The sequence below is a fragment of the Ceratotherium simum genome, chromosome 32 (genome assembly GCF_057802395.1).
Source record: "Ceratotherium simum simum isolate JZ-2026a chromosome 32, ASM5780239v1, whole genome shotgun sequence".
NCBI lineage: Eukaryota > Metazoa > Chordata > Mammalia > Perissodactyla > Rhinocerotidae > Ceratotherium > Ceratotherium simum.
The window spans coordinates 26,987,237-27,012,706 of NC_141931.1; the positions used below are offsets into that span (position 1 = coordinate 26,987,237).

General features: G+C 43.1%; 1 protein-coding gene across 1 annotated transcript in view; it reads left to right on the forward strand.

The window, feature by feature from the left end:
• PRKCQ (protein kinase C theta) overlaps positions 1-24,425 on the forward strand; it is a 128,655-nt gene extending 104,230 nt beyond the window's left edge. Inside the window, exons 15-18 of the mRNA XM_087420853.1 lie at positions 4,489-4,627; positions 12,002-12,190; positions 20,566-20,694; positions 23,206-24,425. Coding sequence (XP_087276979.1) covers positions 4,489-4,627; positions 12,002-12,190; positions 20,566-20,694; positions 23,206-23,394 — 646 coding nt within the window. The 3' untranslated portion in view covers positions 23,395-24,425. The remainder of the gene's footprint in view (positions 1-4,488; positions 4,628-12,001; positions 12,191-20,565; positions 20,695-23,205) is intronic.
• Positions 24,426-25,470: the final 1,045 nt, after the last annotated feature.

The window sequence follows — 25,470 nt, forward strand, 5'->3', positions numbered from 1 at the left end:
CTAATTAAAGTAAGTGCTGAAGGGAATAAAAATGAAGGTATCATCAGAACTGGGTGAGGATTTGCCAACAAAATATTCCTATCAGAAAGTGGATTTTTTTTAAAGAGGCAGAGGCTTTGCAGATGGAAGAGGTGACTCCAGAAAAGGTATGGAAATAGGAAGAAGGAGGGCAAGTGGAGGAATATTAACCAAAGGTGTCCGGCTTTATCGGGAAGGCTGTTGGCAGGCAGTCACAAGAATTGAGGCCAAGATGTAGAGAAGCAGGTGGCAACATCCTCATTGACCATCTGCTAGTGGAATCGTAAAAGCAGTGGCATCTTAAACGATGCCTCAGCTCTGGTTTGGGTTAAATGTAAAAACAAGGAGCTGGAAAATATGCAGACATAGAAAGAGAAGAATCTAGAATCTCAAATCTTAGAAATGTTAGAACCAAAAGGGACCTTCAGATGACATGTAATCAATGATGACACTAGGCTCAACCCATATATTTGAAGCCACTTAATGAATGCTTTCACATGGATTATCTCATTTGATGCTCAGAAGGGTCCTGTGGGATAAGCAAGGCGGGCATCATTGTACCCATTTTACAGATGAGTCATCAGAGGCTCAGAGAGGGGATGTGGCTTGGCTAAGTGACTTCAGTAAAGCTGGGATTTGGAAGCTGGTTCCTCTGACTCCCACTCTGCCTCTTCCAAATGGAAAGCTTTGCTTGTGTTGACCACATAACTGAAGGAAAGGCTTCCACTGAATTCTCTGTTACACCTGATGCCCTGATGTGCTGCCCCTTGGGCAGACGGGTACTTACCAGAGCCACGCCACGTGACCTGGTCTCTGAAGTTCCTTTCTGGCTCCTGGTGTCCTGTGAGGAGTAAATAGCTGATGTACCTGTGAACACTGTGGCCTTTGGGTTCTGAGGCCTTTTCAGTTAGTCTTCCTCTCCCCGGTCCTTACCCTCAGGGAGGTTTGGCTCTGCATGGCAGACTTCTGGACCTTTCCCATTCCAACTTTGAGAGATCCAAGCACCAATGACCTTTTCTCTCCCAACCCCCTAACACACCTGGCCCACTTTAGAGGGTGGATTGAAAATTGGACATGCAGCTTGTTTTCCTAGCCTGAGGCCCAGAGAACATTTATTTTTAGAATTGGATAAAATGCACCCTAGCAGTCACAGAAGACTCTGGACATCTTAGCAAGACCCGTTCAGTGAGAAAGACTAGGTGAGCTTGGTTTAAGGGTATGGAAAAGAGGACAAGCCTGGGTTTGCATCCTACCACACTGACTGACTGTGTGAGCTGGGATAAATCACATACCCCTTAAGAGCCTGTGGTTTTAACCAGAAAAATATGAATAATAATAATTCCATGTCAAAGGGCTGTTGTGAGAATCAGATGATAAAATGCATGTGAAAGTCACAAAATCCAATACAGATGTTAGATATTATGTTCATTATTCTCAAGATCCATGTATAGCACAGCAGCTAGGTATCTGGCTCCTTAGTGATGCCCCCAAAACCATCTTTCAGCCAAATTTCTAGGACCATATGTACGTGGCTATAAATGATGCAAATATGTTTCATACAGCAGAAACCCAAAAAGATATCAATATTGCATAGAGTTCAGATTAGAAAATGAACCTGCAATTTTAGAAGGAGGAGTTAAATATGACCTATAATTGGAATATAATCCATAAGTCACAGTGAAAGTGTATTTAATTAAAATGAAGGCACAAGAAGGCAGAAGACCTAAGGAGAAGACGTAGACATAATCGAAGTCTTTCATCCTGATAATGAAAGTGTGACCCCATTTGAATTAGGATGAGAGAAATAGAACCGTGCTGATATGAATGTCAGATATATATTCACATATGCTGGAGACATCCAGGCCACCCAGTCAGGCAGAAACTGTGATGCGTTGGTTATGGAGACTACCAAGCTGGCCCAGATGGAAGATGTCAACTCTAGGGACATCTCCTAATAGTGTCACTCCACCGAAACAGACCTGCATTCCATGCTCACTCTCTCTGGCTAGTTTATTCTCCCAGAAGGTGGCGAACACAAGGAAAGGGAACAGTTACTCAGGACTTAATTGCAACTGGTAATCAGTAGTTGGTGATGAATTCATTCAACATATATTTACTGAATGCTCGATATGGGCTCTACTCTTATCAGAGCAGTCACAGTACAGCATATAACAAGCAATACGTGTTTCCAACCTCATGAAGCTTACGGTTTAATGAGAGAGACAAAACCAATAGTGATGGGAACTTTAGACTAATATGAATATTGATGGCAAGTAACATAAGACCACTCAAACTTCTTAAGCAAAATCTCAGCCTCATTGAGACACTGGAATCAAGGATGCAGACCCATCAGAAAGCAAGGTAGCTTCTCTCCCATCTCTGTTTCTCTCTGGGTTTACATGACCTCCGTCTCTGCTCTTGGCCTAGCCACTTCATTTTTCTCCTTTTACAGACTGGTTTTCTGTTCCTCCAAGGGCATGCTAGAGGATATGCCATAAGCATCCTAAGTACCTTCTCAGTTCAGGCATGAAACCAAGACAGATTAGTGCTGCCACATTGCAACCCCAACATCCTAAAAGAGAAAGTCTGAATGATCCAGCTGAGTCAGACATCCACCTCTGGGCCAATCCACTGGGGTGGAGGAGATGGGGCTGCTTGCCAGGCCTTTGGGAGCAGAATCCTTGAGAAGGGAATTCTGAGGAAATTCTCTAAAAGGGCGTACAAAAAAGGGTAAGAACAGTAGCTGTTCCTGCTCTCTCCCAGGTCATCTTCACTCACTAAGGAAGGCAATGGTAGCCATCACCAAACACGTATCCTAGACTTAAAGAAAGATTTCATAAAGTTCAGAAATTCATAGGCAGATGACATGAAAAGAAAAAAAGCTGGATGATATATAACAGACTAGAATTCATAAAATGCCATTGACTAAAATTGGTAAAATAAAAGTTTAAGGAAATTGATGTCAAGTGTAGCACCTGGATAATCTTTAAAAAATCAGTTTCACAGGTACAGGATGAGAAGAAAGTAGTATAATGGCAATTTGTATAGGGCAAAAAAAGAAAACACCTGGAGGTTTTAGTTTACAGTAAGCTCAATGTTAACCATTATTGTAATGGAGCTTCTAACCCACTAGTGCAGTAGTTCAGGCCACAGAGGTAAGAGGCTGGAGGATCATACCAGAAGCTAACCGTCCACCATAATCTGCACCAATGAGATTATATATCTGGAGCATATCGGGTCCATTCTCAGCACCGTATTTTAAGAAGAAAATTGACAGATTGGAGATATTTGGATGGGAGGCGCTGGAATGTTGAAGTGTCTGAAAGCCATGCCATATGAGGAACAAACTTCCTGACCTTGATGAAAGAAAGACAAGAGAAAACTTGGTGTCACTTTTCAGATATTCAGGGTATCATGTGTAATAACAGAAATGCTCTTGGACCCACAGGTAGAATCACAAGAAGCTGTAATTTGGTTCATCCATTTTTTTAAAATCTTCTTATCAGTTACATTTACCTAAAAACTTAATGGGTGCTTTATGAGGATACTGGTTCTCTAAGGAAAGAAGAGTTTATTGCCTTGGTGTTCTGGCATCAGATGGATCCTGGTTCTGGCATTATTCTTAGTTAGGAGCAGCCTTCTTCACTTGGTCTTAGAATTAGGTACAGTATAATTTATCCGCAAAGAAACAAATAGAAATACTTGGAAAATGGCATAAAGTCAGTGTATTTTTTAGGCCTTTCTTTCCTCGCCGTGACCCCTGGGAAAGGTCCTGGGATAAAGAGCCTCAGATCTGTGTCTCGTCTGTGTTATTATGTTGAGCTGTACTCTTTGGTAAGTCAGAAAGCAGAATCAGCAGCAACCAGCCATTTCCTTGAAGCACTGGTTTTATCTATTCTCCTATCTTGTATGCAAGTAGATAGGGTTACATATTGTGTAGTGTTAAATACCACCCTTCCCCAAACGCATCACCAACTCCTGGCCCCTGACATCTCATCACTAGCTATTTCTTTACATCCAGGCATTGTTTCTTCAAGGCCCCTCTTAAAAGTGAAGGATGCTACACTGGAGAGAGAACACATTCCCCATCTCACTACCTGCTCAGCCATTCATACAAGAAATATGGATTGAGCTCCAAAGATGGCCCAAGTGCTGCCCTGGGCATGGAAGATATAAATTCCATCAGAGTTAGGCCCTAAGAAGGCTGGCCTGGGTCACAGAGAGCTATTGGCGAAGTCCCGAGCATGAGCCACTGGTCGAGGAGGAAAGAGCAGGGAGGAGACAGCAGTGAGCCCATGAGTGGAGTTGTGGACTGAGAACTGGGTTGGGAGGGAGAGGGGAACCAGGAAAGCAGCCACTCGTCAGCTTCTCAGGCTGGGATGAGACAAGCGACCACTCCTCCTGGGGCAGTTCTATTTTATGAAAATCATATTTATTAAAGTGAGATTGTGATTTGCTTTTGTTTTTCAGGGACCTGAAGCTAGATAACATCCTGTTAGACAAAGATGGACATATCAAAATCGCGGACTTTGGAATGTGCAAGGAGAACATGTTAGGAGATGCCAAGACCAACACTTTCTGCGGAACCCCTGACTACATCGCCCCGGAGGTAGGGATGTGCTGCTGGAAAGGCCTACACCGGCCCCTTCCCAGCTCAACACACCTGGGCCAAGCACCCCTGCCTCTTCCTTCCCTGAAAATCAGAAGATTTTAAGTATTTTGGTTCAGGATTTGTTTGTCTTTCTGGGTATTTCATAAATGCAGCCACACCCAGGGGCTGCTGTGATTATTTTGTGGGGGATGGTACTCACGGTAATTAGGTTCTCTCTCCAAGTCTGGAATGGCTCAGCATGTCCTTTCATGGCTCCCCCAACCCCAGCCTTAAAACATATTCACTCCTCTCAGACCAACCAGGGGAAACAACGGTGAGGAACCACGTGGACGCTGAACAGGCTCGTAAGCATCCACCTGAGGCAGTGCAGTGGTTTCATTGGGGGACCAGAAAAATTTATAATGTGGTTTCCAAGCTGCCACCGTGTGAGCATGGAGAGATTGCTGGAGTCTACCGACCCCCACTCCCTCTTCTGTAAAATGAGGAGAATAGTTACATCACATGTTATTGCAAGTGTAAAATGGGAGAACCTATAAAAGTTAAAAAAAAAAAAAAAGGCATTGCTCTCATATGTCTGAGCCCCCAGAAAATGGCATTTGCCCAGAGGACATCCATCAATCCGACTCCACCCACCGCTCCCCCTGTTATGGAGCCCTGCCTCACTGCCCAGCCCAGGGAGATTAGACAGCCCCATACCCCTTGGTCCTTCCCAGAGCATCACACTCATCATCGTTGCTTTTTATCTTTGAATCTCTTGCACTAGCGTATTGCTCTAAAGTCAAGGGCTGTTTCTTATTCACTTATTTAAAACTTTTTATTTTGAGATAGAGATTCACAAGAACTTGCAAAATCAGTACAGAAACATCAGCCATATATATAAATATATACCCTTTGCCCAGTTTCCCCCAATGGTCATATCTTATATAACTGTGGTGCAATATCAAAACCAGGAGAGTGATGTTGGTAGAAGGTGGGTCTAGTTCTATACCATTTTGTCACGTGTGATCTTAGTCGCTTTTACATCCAAGGACTGAGTCCTGGGCTTGGCACATTAAGGTGTTAATAAATACCTTTTTGGAAGAATGAATAACTGTATTAATAAATGTGTGAACGGTGATGGTTGTTTGATGGACAGTGATGGACCTCTGATGGATGTTAGTAGCAAATCCCTGTCATTGCCAAAGTAATTGTGGCATCCTGAATCTAAGAAATATGTGGTTTTGCCCTGTGCTTACATGGTATTTAATTTTGATTTAACCTTGTTTAAATGCAAGATTGGCCTGTGGTCAACAAGAAATTACAGCTCTTAACATTCCTGTCTACAAACACCTTGTGACATCTCCTTTCCCTGGCAGTCCTCCTTTCCTGATTCTGTTTCCTTCTGCATCTGTCAGAATTTAGCTTCAATGACTTCCTTCTCTCTTTGCAACCTCAGTCTCTTTCTCTCATCTTCAAATATGCATGTCTTCACGTGATTCCATTCTCGGTCCTCCTCGCACCGTACATTCTCCATGAGCAACTGTATTTATGACTATGATTTCAACTCCAAAATCAACATGGCCAGTCCCAACTTCTTCTTCTTGCTCCAGACCCATATGTCTATTTTCCCACTTGGGATCTCCAACAAGCCGTCACAGCCATTCAAACATAAGGAACTTGCTCTCTCTGTGGAACTTGCTCTCCCCACACCCTTCTCCTCTACCCCTTTCTTGGTGAATTATGCATCCGTCCATCCAGTCACCTAGCCAGAAAACTAGGAATTATCCAATCTTCTCCTTCTTCCTTACCCCTCCCAAATCCAAACACCACGACCTTCTAAATTTAGATCTCAAGGACCTCTCACGCCTCTTCTCCCACCTCCCCAATCTGGTGACTGAATTAATAACATTCCTTGATTCCTTCTCGATCCTCAAAGTGCATGCCTTCGATTTGATCGCCAAGGCTTCTCCAGTTCCTTCTCATCCTACTGTTGCTTCCCTACCCCAGACCCTCAGAGCATCTCTCATCTGCACCCCGATGATACCCTTTTGCTTGGCTTTCCTCTCCGTCAATATCCAACTGCCAGTGCATCCTCTTTACATATTTTCAAACTTTTTGATCATGTTCCCTCATCAATTCTAAAGCATCCCAGTATTTGTATATTATATATGAATCTCATACATTATTGCCAATTAATATAGTCTATGTTATAAAACATGTATAAAAGGAATATAATCAAGTTGAACTGAAGATGAAATGAACAAAAAAAGTTTTCAATAACTTAAATTTTATTCTATTGTTTAATAGTAAAAACATATTTATGCTTCATTAAAATAGTGAGATTAAATAACTTTTTAAAATCTTGATTTAACATTTTATGATTCTGAGATTCAAAGGTCTGATTAGTTTCTTTCAGCTCTTATTGGCTTTCCTAGCTGGAAAAGATACTCACAGAGGCACACGATGACAAAGGCTTTGCAATATGTACTTAAGGCAAGGCTCATCGTTGACAGTGGATAAAGTCCATAATTCCAAACAATGTTTTGATACATCCAAGTTTTTTAGCCAACTTGTCATAACTAATGAGATCGTCATTGTTTTTAGCCTCATTATAACGCGGCTGACAAAGAGCTCGGACTAGGAGTGAGAGAGACCTCTGTGCTGCCATTTTCTTACCTTCTACGTATGTTTGCATTATTTAGCATTATCATCAATCCAAGCCTCTTCGCAGATAAATTTTTAAGGACTTGCCATTTTGTGAAAATGGGCTAGTGAAAACAGAACCCACCTATCCCCTTAACCGGGCATGCAGCATAAATGATGCACCTTAGGATAATTAGTAATAATAGTAACACCCCTTACGATATGCTCAGAGCAAATGCACAAGCAGAGCCACCACCAGCTCCTGAGATGTGGCTTCCCATTCTTCCCTCGGGATGCTGCAGTCACTGTGTAAATTTCTAAATGAGGGTACCAGTGTCACTCTTGGATTTTTTTAAATTAGCGTAAATACAAGTTCTACTATTGTCTTCCCACGTTTCCTTGCACCATCTGGTTGACCCCTGGGGTGCATCCACTGTTCTGAAGGCCACTGCCACACCAAGACACCAGATTCACCTTTCTAATGGGCAAACCTGTCATTCCACTGCTTTAAAATCTTCAAGAAGTCCCCATTATCAGCTGGTGTAAGCCAAAACCCTGAGTATAGGTCCTTAATAACATGTCCCTAGACTTCTATTTTGCCTTCATCTCTCATATTCCTTAACCATGCACTCTGAATCCTTGGTCTATGACTGTCGCACCTCCGAGGCCATCTTCTCCCTAAAGATGCCTCTGGCTTCTTGGAATAATCAGTTGTCTCCTCCTCTGCTACCATAGCACACGTGTAACCCAATTTACCAATAAACTGAATTTCTCCACCCTCCTTCCTAGCTCAGTGCACCATCCACTGTTTGCTGAATGAATGACCACACTGAGACAGGCACCCTGAATGTCCATCTCTGACTCTGCTGAGTTTCCACCTCTGGGCCTCCTTCATACAATAAGGCTCTCTAGCCTCTCCCTTCTCTACCCATTTTTCAAGGCTCTACTCACATGCCATCTACTTTGTGAAGTTTTTCCTTTTTCTCACTCATTGACCCATTGCCGTCTCCTCCCTCAAAAAAAGAAAAAAAAAATGAAGTGTGCTCTCCTGCCTCTGAACCTTAACAATAATTTAACCTTCCCTTCTTGTGGGTACTGTTTTTTCGTGTATTCAGTTGCCATCTCCCCTATTAAGGATAAGCTCCTTCAAGGAAGGGACTCTGCAGCAAACAAAAGGCTAGCCAGGCCAGGCGTTAGAAAGACACAGGGCACAGAACAGCTAGGACAGAGCTATGGAGCCCACCTGGCAGACACTGGTATCTCCTGACAGGAGAACCCACATCACAGAAATGAATGCTTTTCAGAGCAACATCAGGAGTGATGCACGAAGAACAGACTGTGCTCTCCAAAGCCGGGGAGTATTCTCGTCTCCTGAGACCTGAAGCTCTTCTCAAAAGCCCTGTGGTTCCCTTTGTCTCCCAGTTACAGGACCGAGGGGTCTGACCTCTAATGGAGGTCCAAACTCTTTTTGACAAAAAATAGGGCAACACCCTACTTTCTGATATCTGCTAGCCACTCAGTAAGTCCACGTGGGACTCAGTACTTAGAAGCTGCTCCCTGAAGAAAGCAGAAGTCACAAAACTGTAGGGCACTGGTCATTTAATACACCAGAACAGCACGTGCCGCCATATGCACATCCACAAGGGAAGCTTGCACAGGCTGTACCTCACTGGCTCCACGGGGCAGGTGGAACTACAGATGTCGCTCAGTATAAGAGAGAACGAGAGACTCGGACGTCGAGTGGGAATGTCATTATGACCTGAATTATTTGAGTAAAGATGGGGGAGGGAACAGAACAAAAGATGACAAGGCCATAGAAGACACCAGAGGCTGAGATGGAAACGGGGGCCATGCCAGCCAGTGTTGCTCCACCGCAGTTTCTTTAAAAATAGAGACTAGTGTGAGCATGACCATGTGAGGTGGAGGTTTAAATCCAGGAGACAACATTATAGTATGAAAGGAATGTTACGTAATAAAATCCCAAAAGACCAGGGTTCAGAACGAAGCTTTCAACTCACTAACTAGGAGACCCTAAATAAGACATGAGACCTCCCTAAGTCCAGTCATGGCCTTTGTTAAATAGGGACAGCAGGACCTACCTCAGGGGTTCTTAGAAATAAAATACATAGCACTTGATGTGTAACAGCCCCCATCTACAGACATTCACACTCAAATAACGGTGTGTATTTGAGTGTGAATCTGCGTTATGTTTCTTCCTCCTAACTTAAGACTGAAATTCTTTATTAACATCCTCTAACCTTAGAAGACTTCATTTCCGCCGCGGCTGTCTCCTCTCCTCCAAATTTCTTTCCATTTGTCCTACCAAATGAAGTTGTTTACAACAACGTGACCTCAGAGCAGTTTTGGGTTGCTGTGGGCTCCCCCTTGTGGCACATCCTGCAAACTGCGTGTGAACCGGGCCCCGGTGAAGGCAAATTTGCCTGAACGAAGAGTGTGCATGTGCGCATCTTAATTTTCTTTATCATTCTCCCTGGGTCTACTTTTAGATTATTCCTTAAGGCAAAGTTTATTTTTTCTAAACCTTAAAGTGAACTTCAGTATTTAGATATTGAGTTAAGGCTAGCGGATAGCATCTTTATACTGGAAGTCAGTGGCAGATTGCAAAATTTTGTTTGCAGCTTCCTTCTTATTTTCACAAATGGGTGACACTTCATCGAGCAGGATATTTATCAGAGAACATGTAGGCCTTCCTACTTTTCCCTGGATCCTTACCACAACCCAGTAATAAGCTAGCCAGATGTTATCACTGCTTTTCAGAAATGAGGCTTCGAGGGGTTGAGGAATCTACCCAACACCATACAGTAAAGGACTAAGCCAGCAGTAGAACCGGCAGCATTTTATATGGCCATCACAGTTGTTGTTGTTGCCATTTGTTTGTTTAGCAAGTCTTGTGTTACAGGCACTTTCACGGTATCGCTGAACCTTGCTCCACGCTTCTCTCGTTTCCCAAGGACAGGCCTGGGGTGGGATAGGGCTCAGAGGTGGTCTGTGCACGTTATTCTACTGCATCAAAAAGGTCATATGCAGCTTTCCTGGAAAATACTGGAATGTCGGGAATCGTGTGTCATTTTCCTTTCCTCAGGCTACAATTCTACCATTCATTCCAAAGACCCGCTTAAGAAGAAGGGGGAAATTCCATTTCAGAGGAGGAGCGCTCATAGTAACATGACCTCTGTGTGTTCGTGTGTGTGTTTATGTGACGTGCTCACTCGGGTCCATGAGCAAAGCTGCAAAGTGCAGTGTGGAAAGGATGGTACTTCCCCGAGAGGGTCCCGGTCTTGCTTTTTAAGTTTAGTGCTTCCGTGCTGTTATCCCTTCTCCATTTGGTTTTGGGTAATAAAGCAGCTTGCCCCCAGCCCATCCTGGGAGCAGCAGTCATGAAAGATAACATTTTCCTCCTCTTCTCCATGTAACAAATTGTTGTTGTGCTCTACTATGTACTGGTTCTAATTGTGGTAAAATATATATACCATAAAATACACCATCTTTTTTAAGAGTACAGTTCAATAGTGTTAAGTATATTCACACATTGTTGTGGAAAAGATCTCCAGAACTTTTTCATCTTGCACAACTGAAACTCTGTACCCATAACAACAACCCCCTATTTCCCCCAATCTCTAGTAACCATCATTCTATTTTCTCTTTCTATGAATTTGACTACTCTAGGAACCTCATATAAGTGGAATCATACAGTATTTGTCTTTTTGTGACTGGCTTATTTCACTTAGCACAATGTCCTCAAGGTTCATCCATGTTGTATCATGTGTCAGGATTTCCTTATTCAAGACTGAATAATAGTCCAGTGTATGTACTGACCACATTTTGTTTATTCGTTCTTCCACTGATGGACCATATGTACTGTTTTAGAGAAGGGCACAGCATGGTTTGTTGGGATGGCAGGCATTGAGCAGAGTGACATGTACCCTTTCTCTCCCAACATTAAACAACGAAGTTGCAGAAAGGCCAGAATACAAAGCCTTATCTGCCAGGAAAGTGGATTGATGAAAGGGTAGACATCTTTTAAAAAGTTAGGTTCCAGACTTTAAATCCACTTCCTTAAAGGATAGAGCAGACTAGTTCCACTTGAAACACCACTATGAAGCTGTACGTAGGGCTTAAAGATCTCCGATTTCTGGATTTGAACAGTGTGTTAAACTAGTCTCTCTCGGCACAGTCACAAAATTTCTCTCTTCATAATGGTGACCACAAATGTGACTCCTTAGTTGCAGAACCGTGAATAGTTGGGCTTTAAGGAGTGGACTCGGTCAGATGACCTGTTTTTTGATGCTTGATTGCCTACAGAAACTGTATGCAAAGCCTCAGGATGGTAGATAGAAGTCAGGACAACACATGGGTTTGGTTTAGATATTCAACTCAGAGGCACTGGAAAGCTTAGAAACACACCAGCTTTCCTACGTCCGAATCTACTACCCAACGCCTCACATCACAGAGGGGAAAATGAAGGCTAACAGCACAGTTCAGTTGTTTTACTTAAGTCCAAAGGAAAAGTAGAAATTGAAACTCAAAAGTGTTTGCTCAGTTTTGGCATTGCTCCCTCATTTCTATCATTAGCTTCTCAAAAGATGTGGTTTTCAGCATGATCTTTGTTAAAACCACATACTGTTGTCACCATCAATTATTTACTGAGTGGCCTTGAGAAGTGCATGTAGGGTTGTCACTCATTTATCTCATTTTTACTAATTATGTCTCTGCCTTTTGGTCATGCAGATCTTGCTGGGTCAGAAATACAACCATTCTGTTGACTGGTGGTCCTTTGGCGTTCTCCTCTATGAAATGCTGATCGGTCAGTCACCGTTCCACGGGCAAGATGAAGAAGAGCTCTTCCACTCCATCCGCATGGACAATCCCTTTTACCCACGATGGCTTGAGAAGGAGGCCAAGGACCTTTTAGTGAAGGTAAGACATGAAGTCAAGGAGACTTCATAAGATTAGTATTGGGTTTTCTGATCAGCATTCCCATTCATTTCTAGATTCTGATTTAGACATGGTAGAGTCAACAATAATTGTGTTGAACCAGGTTTGAATGTGATGTGGTGAAGAGATGCTCACCATCTCTGTTTTAACTGAGGCACCAATATGATGAACATCAGATATCAAAATCAGTATAAGATAAACCCTCATGTGCATAATTTACAAAAGAAATGTCCAGGAACCACTTCCATGACTCTTGAATGCCCTCACTTTGAGGTGTAATTGGTCCATTGAACAAGCACAATTTGTGGCTTAAAACTCAACTTTGTGTTTCCCATAGTCCCTATTAACTCTATTCAGCCCAGTGAATCTTCTCCTGCTCCTGGTTGAAAACTTGGACAGGATGCCCAACTTTTCTGCTCACTTTTAGGTAGAAGACAAACCTGTTGTTACTCTTAAGTCATAAAACACCATCTCAATTGAGAAAACTGTTCAGTTCAAGACATGTCATCACATCAATCTCAACTCTAAAGCAAAGACTTCTGCTCCCTCTCATCTGGTCAGGTCCATGGCTGGCAGCTGCTCACCTTTAGAGAAAGGAGTGTGGTCATATTGTTGTCAACTGTGTCTTTGCTCTCTTCCTCTCCAACTCCTGAGTTTCTGTTTCAGACCATAGCAGGTTATAAGCAGGGAGAGTATGGAGGGATAATGAAGAGAAAGAACTATTCTTATATGTCTGGGTGGCTTCATGCTCTTTGAATCTGGTGGGTTGTTAAAGCCAAGACTTTGGTGAGGCATTCTAGTAGGTTTCTTGGAAATACCTATCACTGGGGACATTTTTGGCTAAAGCCCTTGAGATACAGCCTATTCAGTCCATTTCCTGGTCTAACTACTGTACCAAACTCTAACTCAGCAACTCTCCGTCATCTCCCTGAGACTCTCACTGCTCATTGCCTGCTGAGCAGAGTCTCTTAGGCAGTACCTAAAATGGTTTGCAGACCAGCTCTATCCCTCCACCTCCTACCTGTGTCCACTAGAAATAATGATGCATTTGTCACCCTGAAACTCTGAGAGTGCAGGCTGTCACCATCTTAGCAGCCATCTCCAGAATTCACCATCAAAGCAGGAGTCAGACCCCATCCATGACAGCCCAGGATCAATTAAGAATTGGGGTACAGTGCTACAGATGTAAACTGAGCTCTGAGGATCGCTAGCCATGAGCCAGGTGCTTGCAGGGCAAACCAATGCAGAGACAGAAGAAGCACCTAAGAGCCATCATTAAAGATTTAGAGTTTAGGCAGAGTCCCCGTCCACCTTTTTTGAGGATGTAAAATGCCACCTATAATATATGAGTGCAACAAGTTGTAAAAAATAAAAACAAATCGCAGTAATACAGCATGCTAATTACATATAATAATCATAACCACCTACATTTACTGAGCTGTCCCAGCAACTATTTGGATCAAAGAGACCTACCAGTGTGATCAAGAGGCTAACAAATCTCAAAGAAGTGGGCCAAAAATACAGGTGTTTTGAACAAAACAGTGTTTTGATTTCTGGCAACTCATCTCTCAACTAGCTAAAAGAAAAAAAAAAAACATTTCAGGAAATAATTTTTAGCCTTGCTCTCCTATATTAAAAAGGGGAATAGGATAAGATCTTTCAACATTAGAAGCTATCAGTGGATTTTAAATCTAAACTCAGAAAAAGATGACCAGGCCCATCTTTTTTCACTAGTCTACTTTTTTCTATTGAAGAACTACCTGAAATTAAATTTAAAGGGCATGCACTTTTACTTCTGACACAACTGACAGCTTGTCTAGGACAGCTCTGCAGCTCTCCCTGAGGGATCAAGATGTTGAATCTGAAGTGATGACAGAGCCCTCCCAGGACCCCCAGCCCAAGGAGGATGCTAGTTAAAAATCTGCGCCAGTTCAATTCAGCCTTCACTTTCTGATTCTGATGCAAACAAGCAATAAACTTAGAAAACTCCCCGAACGACCAATTAAATTCACTTTTAATGACTGAACAAAACACTTATAAAATGATAGCTGATTTCAAAATTAACCAATTAAAAAAAAGATGACAGCAGTAAAAATAAGTTACCAGGATCAGAATGTAAACAATTTTGCTTGACAAAAAAGGCAAGTTCAAACATTGTTACGGTTACTATCTTTATTTTACACTTGGCTCTCTGAAGGACTTCAGATGTACCGTGAGGTGTATTAGTCGGCTCTGGCTGCTCTAAGGAAATACCATCAAGTGGGCGGCTTAAACAGCAGAAATGTATTTACTCACAGTTCTGGAGGCTGGAAGTCCAAGATCAAGGTCCAGCAGGGTTGGTTTCTAGTGAAGGCTGTCTTCCTGGCTTGCAGATGGCCGCCTTCTCGCTGTGTCCTCACATGACAGTCCTCTTATGACCTCATTTACCCTTAATTACTTCTTTACTCCAAATATACTCACATTGGGTGTTAGGGCTTCAACAGATGAGTTTTGAGGAGACCGACTCCGTCCATAGCATGGGGGCTGCACTGAGAAGGCCTAGGCCAGCAAAACCCACAGAAAAAGGAAATAAGGAAAAAGCTTGGGGGCGGTCTGGAGGCCCTGGAGCTACAGTTGCAATCCACCCTCACCTGCTGATGTGGCATAAAGGTGACAGCTGTGCTTCCCAAACCCAGCTCCACCTCGGGATCAGGCAGAGCTCCCAGCAAGGAGTGAGGGTAATGGAGTAACAAGGGCCAGGTGGAGTTAATCAGAAGTAACTCCATGGGGCCGGCCCCATGGCTTAGCGGTTAAGTGCACATGCTCCGCTACTGGCGGCCTGGGTTCGTATCCCAGGCGCGCACCGACGCACCGCTTCTCAGGCCATGCTGAGGCTGCGTCCCACATACAGCAACTAGAAGGATGTGCAACTATGACACACAACTATCTACTGGGGCTTTGGGGAAAATATAAATAAATAAATAAATAAATAAATAAATAAATAAATAAATAAATAAAATAAAAAGAAGTAACTCCATGGAAGGATGCAGGGAGCAATGGTTTCAAAGGAGAGACAGGTGGGTGGGAGAAAAGGATTACTTTCAGTTGGAGGAGAGAAGATGAAAAGCCATGTGCATGGAATGTTACTCAGGGATAAAAAGGAATAAACTATTATTGATGTACAAAACAACTTGGATGGATCTCAAGGGCATTATGCTAGTGAAAAAGCCAATCTCAAAAGGTTGCATACTGAATGAGTCCATTTATGTAATGTTCTTGAAAGGACAACATGGCAGAGATGGAAATCAGATTAGTGGTTGCCAGGGGTTAGGGCGAGTGGAGCCAGGGGAGTGACTACAAAGGGGTATCCCAAGGGAGATCTCTGTGGTGATGGGACAGTTCCGTGTCCTGTTTGTCATGGTGGTGACCCAGATCTACACATGTGCTAAAATGACACAGAACTAGACACACGCATTGTACCAATGCTAGCATCCTGGTTTTGATGTTGTGCTGTAATTACATAAGATGGAAGCATTAGGGGAAACTAGGTGAGGGGTACACAGGATATCGCTGTACTGTCTTTCAATGTCCTGTGAATCTGTGTGTATGGACTGAATGTGTCCCCCTGAATTCCTTTGTTGAAGCCCTAACTCCCAGTGTGATGGTTATAGGAGGTGAGGCCTTTGGGAGGTAATTAGATATAGATGACATAATGAGGATCGGGCCCCCACGATGGGACTAGTGCCCTTATAAAAAGAGGAAGAGAGAGCGATCACTCCGTCCAAGTGCATGCACCAAGGAAAGGCCGTGTGAGCACACAACAAGAAGGTGGCCGCCTACAAGCCAAGTAGAGAACCCTCACCAGAAACTCACCATGCTGACACCTTGATCTTGGACTTCCAGCCTCCAGAAGTATGACAAATAAATGTCTGTTGTTTAAGCTGCTCACTCTATGACATTTTGTTACAGCAGCCCCAGCAGACTAAGACACTATAATTATTTCAAAATAAAAAGTTTTAAAACAAAACAAAATCTAAGGCTAACTGCCAGCAAATACCAAAAAAAAAAACAAAACAAAAAAAAAACTGCAGAGTTTCAGTGGCAGGAAAAAAGATTTGCTGCAAGAATGGAAAATAAATTTGGTTGAATAGAGCAGAAACCAAGACAATTCAGGATAAAGAAGTGGGGGGACTAGTTGGTGAAAGAGGTTTTAAATCCAAGTGAAAGAGTTTGGGCTTATTCTTTCCCATGAGAGTTAGTAAAAATTCCCCGTCCGTGCTCCATGGGGAAAGTAATTCTCTCCCATGTCCTAGCAGTTGGGCTGATAAAAATTGGTTTCCATCAAGCAATCTGCTGACCGTTAGACTGGCTTCTAGTTTCATCTCTGCTCCTCATTCGCTCTATAACTTTGATCCAACAGCCCCTACATCCTTGAACTCCCTTTTCTGCAAAGATCAAAGGTAATCTCATTTCTGAGAAACTTCCTCTAGGGGATTATACATCATGATGTCAAACCCGGAAGTAATGGGTCCTCTGGAAGGTTGAACCAAGCGGGATTGAGTGGTGTCTGTTGCAGCAGCAGCCTCAGTACCAGACTCTATCCCCTTCAGCCCTCAGAGGGTGTGGATGCATGTAGCGCACTGAACAATTGCACATCAGGAGAGGCTGTGCTCCATCTAGAATTACAGCTAGGAATCTGCTGTCCGGTTGACTATTGCCATAGAAACACCCCTTTCTTCCCCACTTATTCATCCAGGATGTCCTGTCCATTTGTTTGGAAAATGATGGAAAATTAATGATCTCAAACAGAGATACCTCTCTGTTGTGTAGAAAGTATATCTGAGAAGGGAACGAAGAAGAGAAGACTCCAGTGACAGTTGCTAAGCACTGGTCACCATCCTTGGCAGCCCAGTGCTGCTTTCTTGCCCAGACAGTCAAATAAAGTTAAACAAACTCCAGCTGCATCCTGGCCATTTGTGTAACAGGTGTGCTGTTTCCTAGTGATGTAAACCACCCTTCTGACAGCTTTTATGGACAAAAGCAAGTCTTTCTTCGTGAACCTTTATTCGCTCGGTGCAGCTTCCCTGCCGCAGAGCCAACAACCTCCCATGAGGTCACCAGTCACCTTCAGGACCGGGAAGAAGAGGGGGTGATTTGCAGCAGGACAGAAAAGATAATTTACTCTTCTGTGCAAAACTAGAAAGAATTTTGAATCTCAAAGCTGGAAATCATATTATATTCTCATTATACATTTTATCTTTTAAAATATGTTTTTAGGGCCGGCCCCGTGGCTTAGCGGTTAAGTGCGCGCGCTCTGCTACTGGCGGCCCGGGTTCAGATCCCAGGCGCGCACCGACGCACCACTTCTCCGGCCATGCTGAGGCCGTGTCCCACATACAGCAACTAGAAGGATGTACAACTGTGACATACAACTATCTACTGGGGCTTTGGGGAAAAAAAAAAAAAGGAGGAGGATTGGCAATAGATGTTAGCTCAGAGCCGGTCTTCCTCAGCAAAAAAAAAAAAAGAGAGAGAGAGGAGGAGGATTAGCATGGATGTTAGCTCAGGGCTGATCTTCTTCTTCAAAAAAATATATATATGTTTTTAAATTTCACAGGTACATATACTAGGCCTAGCGGGCTCTTTGTCATGATTCTTTTGGTACAAATGCCTCACGTTACTGGAAAAATCTAATGGAAAACCTAGCATGGTGCACCCTTGGTCTGGGGCAGTTACTTCTAACTTAATTCCCTGAAGCATTTAGTTGTAACAACATGAGCTAGTTTGGGGCCTATTCTTGAGGCCCTTACACCTTCTCTCTAATCTTGTTTCATCAAAAGGTCCTTCAGAAGTGGAAGTCAATAATTGGTTATGATCATTTCAAGGGAAGAGAGATGGGGCAAGTCATTTATTCCCTCTGCTTCTAAAAAATCAATCTGCTTTCCCATCTGTTGACTCATACTGGTGTTCAAGTCTACAGAAAAATGTGTTTTACTGTGAACTCGGTGCCTTTTCTATATGTTGTTCTATATGGTGAAAACAAGAGGCTAACAGAAGGTGAGGACGGAAGACACGTAATCTGCAAATAAAGTAGACAGACAGATTACTCACTTATTCAACAAACATTTACTGAGCATCTACTGTGTGCATGCTCTGTGCTGAATTGTGTAAGAAATGGAAACGTAAATGGTGGCTGCTCTCCTGAGCTCACAGTCTGGTCGGAAAGATAGTCTTAAATATACATATAGTGTGCTGATTTCTCTAATGGAGGGAGGATGTTCTATGGAGCGCAGAGGAGAGACTACCCAACCCCAGAAGTAGGAAGGGCCTGCTTATAAATTAGGTTCTGGCTGGACCTGTGATCTTGAGCAAGTTACTTAGCTACTTCAATCCTCAGTTTCCTCAGCTGACAATTGGGATAACAGTACCTGCTTTTAGAACTATCAGGATGATATAGCTGGGGCATCTAGCACAATGCCTGCGTCTCAAGGAACATTGGTTGGAATGAATGATGTAATCAACCATATGTCAATGAATGTGACTTGAAGAGGAAGGAGAGCTCACCATGAATTGAGGTAATCAAAGAAAGCTTCATAAAACAGAGGGCATGTAAGCTGAACCCTGAAATGTGGGTCAGGATTTAAAGAGGAGGAGAAGGAAATGGGAACAGAATGTGGGGAGAGGTATCTCCTTGCAAGGTGGACGTGTCATTAGCAAAGGCCAGAGGCAGACAAGGCAGGTGGGATATTCAGGAGTAGACACGTGTGGACAGAAGAGAGGGGTACAGGGAGACTTGAAGGACGTGCATCAGCATCAGGCTACAGAGAGCCTTGAAGGCTGAGAAAAGTGAGACTCAGAAAACTGGCCCAAGGCCACGTGGGTAGTAAGCCTCCTGGATGACAGTCTCATGGTATTTCCACTGTGCAGTGGTTTTCTAACAGGGTGCTTTGGAACCCCGAGTTTCCATTGAGATGCCCCAGCAGCCACCACATGCTAAGGGGAGAGGAAGTTAGGACCATGCCGATGATTGGTCACCTGGATAGGTGGGATAGCTGCGTGAGCATTTCACTTGGACTCTTAAAAAGATTCTCCTGATTAGAAAAAGAAAGAAAGAATCTCCACTTTACTACAGCATGTTGTGTTTTTTGTGTTTTTTTGGTAGAATAGAGCCTTTGCAGATTTCCAAGTAGTCAGGTAAGGTAAGTAAAGCAGGATTTTAAAACACATAGATTGGCTGTTCTTATAAGAGGTAGAAGCAAGAGATCCCTGCAACTTAAGTGTGGATGGGGGTCAAATCCTGCCAGAATCGCATGGAGAATCACTGCATCTCACTGTGGTTTCTATTTTCAAGACCCCTACCCTCCTCAGGACACCCTCCAACTAGCGTTTACTTTATAAATAAACATCCAGCTGATGTGAGAAAAAGGATAAAGGCTCAGACACTCAGGAGACCCAGGACCTTTCTAGGTTTCAGGTTTGCACTCTCCTATTCTTTAATGCCCTTGACATATTTTGTTTGTCTCAAGAGTTTCCAAGTTTCTTTCCTGTCCTGGCCTGTGTTCCTTTTGACCTCATGGGGGAAAGTAACAGGAGAGGGGACAGTGCAAAAGGAAAATAAATATGTAACAGGTCAGAGATGATGAAAGATGATTTGAGTTAAGTATTACTTGTCCAGCAGGTTTGCAGGAGTCCAGAGGGATCCGCAATACTCAGATGCCTTATCAAAGCTGACGTCAGGGACCAGTGTATATTACACCTGATATGAGCCCTCCTCACCGTGAGACTGTAATCCTGAGAGGGAAGCTTTGTAAGAAAGCAACTTGATTAATGGGCAGTCAACCAAACAACAAATAAATTGATCACTTACTCTATGTCGTCGGGTTTTACAGACCAGGAATTAGTGCATACATGTGTATGCATGTGTGTGCATGTGTGTGTGTAATTATTTCATTTAATCTACGAACAGCCTGGGAGAAGGACACTTCACTCACTTTACGGATGAGGAGAGTGACTCAGAGTCCTTAACTTGCCAGAGTTCCCGTAAATAACACTGGTCAAAGCTGATTTCAAACCAGGTCCCTATAACTCAAAAGAGAGCATTTCTAGGCCAAAGAGTAAGGAAGCAAAGGCCCACACTCCAGAAATTTCAGAAGGCTCATTTGAGAGAGGATGTTGCACCAGTTTGGCTTGAGTCAACAGTTTGTAACGGTAAGTAGAAAAATGAGGTTAGAAAGCAAGTGGCAAAGAGCCAGGCCTTTATCTTTGTGGAGTCAAGTTCATGCGGCTTGCACTTCATCCGCTAAGAGAATGCAACCTCCATCTGAGGCTCATGGGCTGGTCCCTTGAGGAGTAACTGTGCCCTCTCTGCTCCTTTTCAGCTCTTCGTGAGAGAGCCTGAAAAGAGGCTGGGAGTGAGGGGAGACATCCGCCAGCACCCTTTGTTTCGGGAGATCAACTGGGAAGAGCTTGAAAGAAAGGAGATTGACCCACCGTTCAGGCCTAAAGTGGTAAGGACCCACCTAGGGACCGTTTGGTTCCAGCCATCTCGCTTTACTCCCAGGCCGCCCGCCTGTCCCATCCTGGGGCCATCCCTTACCCTGCCCAAGCCCTGACTTCCCACCCAGCCCCACCCTCTGGAGTGCAATTCTTGGAAGAAAGCGCTGCTTTAACCATAATTCAGGCTATTTGGCTGCTGGGGGGTACCACCAGCCAAAAAAAAAATTTTGTTTGCAAAAAATCGATGTTTGCAAAATTTGACCTCTGTGATCCAAATGTACCTGCGTGAAAAATGATTTGCCACGTGTACGTGCCTTAGACTGAGTATATGTGTGTGAGGGTGACCATCAGATGAGGTATGGAGCCTTTGCATGGGATGCATACCTGCTTCAGGGTCACAGTCTGCATGACCCAAATCTGGTCATAAACCCTGCACCCTATGTCAGGAATTTTGGAGCCATTTTTTCCATGATGTTTATTAAAGTTTACCTGACGTTTGCAATTTGTTCATGTAACTGCATTCCCCAATGGCAATTGTTAGGTGTTCTCCAGTTTACAGAGAAATAAATTGGTGCTGAGAAAAAGACAGGTCTCTAAATTCCCATGTGTATACTCATTAGCAAAGTCACTAACCTCCATGAGAAAAGGCAGAATGACCTGGTCACATGCAGGACGGGCCACCATAAAGTGAACACAAAAGTAAAGCAAAGTTAAGATGGAAAAAATTCTGGTGATGGATGGTGACAATGGTGGCCCAACACATGAATGTACTTAATGCCACTGAAGTGTACACTTAAAAATGGTTAAAATGGGGGCCGGCCCTCTGGCCGAGTGGTTAAAGTTCTGAGCACTCCATTTCAGTGGCCCGGGTTTTTGGGTTCAGATCCTGGGCGTGGACCTACTCCACTCATCAGCCATGCTTTGGAGTCATCCCCTGTGGAAAATAGAGGAAGATTGGCAGCGGATGTTAGCTCAGGGCGAATCTTCCTCCTCAAAAAAGAAAAAAAAAATGGTTCAAATGGTCACTTTTATGTTATGTATATTTTACCACAATTTTAAAAATAAATAATAATCTTTTTTAAAGAGTAAGGCCAAGTGGCAGATTCACCAGTTTTACCCATCCCTGGCAATTTCTGGGAAAGAGGTAGCAATGACCTGGGTGGTTGTGAACAGTCCCCACCGTCTCTGCATGGAGATGGCACAGGCTCATGGACTTCAAAGCAGAGTGTTCGCTCTGGGAAAGAGCTGCCGTTATTAGTCCTGACAGTGGATGGCCAGAAAAAGGAAGCATGTTCCGAGGGTTAGAAGAGTAATTCTCAACATTTGCCCCAAGCTCCGGGATGTTCCAAGGGTTCCACAGGCTGGCCTCTAGCACTCTTATTATTTGTAACAGCACCGTATCTAAAACATGGGCTAATAATTTGTGATAAAATAAATTTTTACCTTGTTTTAGCTCATCAGAGCAGTGCAATTCATGTCTCAACTTCCACAGTAGATTACAATTGACTTGGTATATTCCACATAAAAACCAGACCTTTCATCTACTGTTTCCCTACAGGACAATCCCAATTCCGCCAGCAGGAAGGAATTTCCCTGACTTGTCATCTAAGCAGCTATTTTGGGCAGAGGCCACAGGCCATTGGCCTCAGCAGGCCAGGGCCCCCTTGAGGGTGGGAAGGGCCTGTTATGCTCATATATATAGGGGTGACTTTTGATTATCTTAGAAAGCTGAATTGTACACCATACTGGATGGTATTTATGAACAGGTGTTTGTTTTTACATTCTCTCTCTTTTTGTCCTGGGCACCATTGGACTAGGTGGCTTGAGAGGAGATTGTCCCAATCTGTGTTGTCTATGGAAGAGAGTCCAAGATGTTTAATAATAAAATTATCAGGAGTAGGAAAATAACAGTAGTGAAGGATGTTGATAAAAGAACAGGAATATATAATCTGCAAAACTCCTTCCCTCTGCTCCCACCCCCACCCCCCCAACCCCCTACACACTGTCCCCTGTAGACTAAAAGGACAGAGGTCAAATTTGGGCTCACCACTTTTTCAAAGGTTGCCAATCCCGCTTCATGTAAACTCGGTACATGTGTGTGGTGATGGGTTGTAATTAGTATTTTGGTGGTGAACATGATGTAGTCCATGCAGAAATAGAAGTACAATGATGTACACCTGAAATTTTTACAATGTTATAAACCAATGTTACTGCAATAAACAAAAAATTAAAAAAAAAAAAAAAAAAAAACTCTTGACTAGAATCATTAGATCTTATTAGAATGTATACGATAGAATTCCTTTATGTGAATTTAATTTTGCTATTGATAAACTGATGGCTCGGGGTCCTAGAGATGTTCAATAAAAACCCCATATGATCATCTGTAAGTATTACTTCAGTTTAGTTTATCTGCAAAGCCAGTGTTGTCGTACACAGATCATAGCCTAGATAACAAAAGCAAAGATAGTTAATTCAGTGGCTGACTTTCTTCCCTTTTTTCCCTGTCTTAAACTCTGATCAAGAAATCACCGTATGACTGCAGCAACTTCGACAAAGAATTCCTAAATGAGAAACCCCGGCTGTCGTTCGCCGACAGGGCCCTCATCAACAGTATGGACCAGAACATGTTCAGAAACTTTTCCTTCATTAACCCGGGGATGGAGAAGCTGATATCCTCCAGACACACGAAGGAAGTTGCCTTCTCCCCGTGAACTGGTTCAAGGGACGCTCCTTGGGTTCCTTTTCAACTTGGAAAAGAAAAGAAACACTCAACGGTAAAGGCTGAGTCCTTTCAGCTCCTCACTGACTTTGTAGCAGAAATCAATCTACTTCACTAATGATGACGCCCTCCGGTTTCTCTCCTGTCATCTTTCACAGCCACTCCTGAAGTTAGGTCCTTACTAACCACAGTTATTTACTTGAAAGATGGTTCTCTGCACAGTGAAGATTAGGAGACTTAATCCTGCTCTAAATTACAGTTCTTCACTGGGGCACCAACTGCAGGTCAATGAAATACTTGATGACCCGAGGAGAAGAGTGAGTACAGACTTCTCGAGACGGAAGCAGCACGTCGCCTGGTGCAGTAGTGGATTTCGTTCAGCCACAGACGAGTAACCACTAACCCATTTTATTCTGTTCACATCTGTGGAAGGGTAAATGGTGGTGGGGAAGGCCCTGAGTAGGTTTTTATGGGAATTCTTCACAATAAACATAGCTTGTAACTTGAGATTTTCAAATCCATTCATTCTGATTAGCCATGAAATTCATGGGAAAGAGGAAAGTGGGAAGAGCTCACGTCACTGACATGGCAGCTTTGATACAACGACTACTCTGGTTCTCTTGTCAACGTAGATAATAAATTTAGAATCCAACAAGATAGAATCATTTTACTCCTGCCAATAAAACCTTTCCATCTATCCATTCTCAGTTGATTTCAGTATCAGGGGCAGTCACTCATTACCAGCCTCACATTATAACAAGAAAAGAAATGAAGTGCATAGTTCTTCTAGGAGAAAAGAAAACCAATCCCTTATTAGACCATTACTGATGATTCGATGACTCGTTAAGTCCCTCTGTAGGCATCATTCAAGACAAAAGACCCATGCATGCTACTTGTAGCAGTCAATCTTGTTGAATTAGAATTCTAGCTATACATTTTTTGGTATCTGTGCTGTTTGTATATTTTGATAAAATGTTGTGACTTAATGACACAAAGGTGGATATGTAAAAATGGAATAAAAGAAAGAAAGAAAGATGCCTGTTAATAGCTTAATTCCCTACTTGTGGCCCCTATGAACTTGGTTCTGTCTTGGTTATCATCAAAATGTAGCTAGCATTGAGTTGATGTTTTAAATTTTGGGAATCATTAAAAATCCCGGAATGGGGGAGAAACTCAGATAACCCTTAAGTTATTGATATTCTATTCCTCTTTCCCTTCATTACAAGATTTCTTGGAGTGGTCCACACATGTTGCCTCTACCTGTCCAACACTTGAATTCAGCTCTGCCCTCTGACCTCTCTCCTGCACTGCTTCCTCCAAAGACTACCTTCTTGCCAGCACTTGTAGAATGTTCTAGGTCCTCATCTACCTTTCTGCAGCTTTTAGACAAGGAAAGACCCTCTCTTTGATCTCGGCCCCATCGGATGCTCAGACACAGCACTTTCCTCTTCCATCCCCCCACCACTGATTACTCCCTTGGCTCGCCCCTTTTCCTCCTCCTACCCCAAATCACTTCCAAGCCTCCCCTCCCCTCCTTGCCTTCACTTTCCCTTTGTTTTCTCCATCCACCTCATGCCTTCGAGGATCACTCAATGCAGATCATCTCAAGTCCACATCTCCAGTTCTCATCTCTCTGCCAGGCTTCAAAGAGGCTCCATTAACTCATTTTATTTTCTTATGCTCTATATCTCTCTTGTGTTTCCTAATTCTATTAATGGCACCATCATAGGCTCCATCATCCAGGCTCAGAACTTCAGAGTCGTTGTTGACCATCTCCCCATCTCCCTATCTAATCTCTCTCTCTCTTTTTTTTTTTACCAAATCCTTATGATTCTGCCTCTGCAGTCTCTCCAAAATATATACTCATCTCTACTTTCTCTCCTGCGAATCATGTCTTGATCAATCTCCCCATTGTAAGTCTCTCTGTCCATTTTAACTCATATATACAATATATATTATAAACTGTAGGGTAGAAATAACTTTTCCTCTACCCTCTTATGTTAAGTACCCAGGCACCTGCAAATTAAACTGACAAAAGACAGATTAGCAAGAGAAGCATGCTTTTATT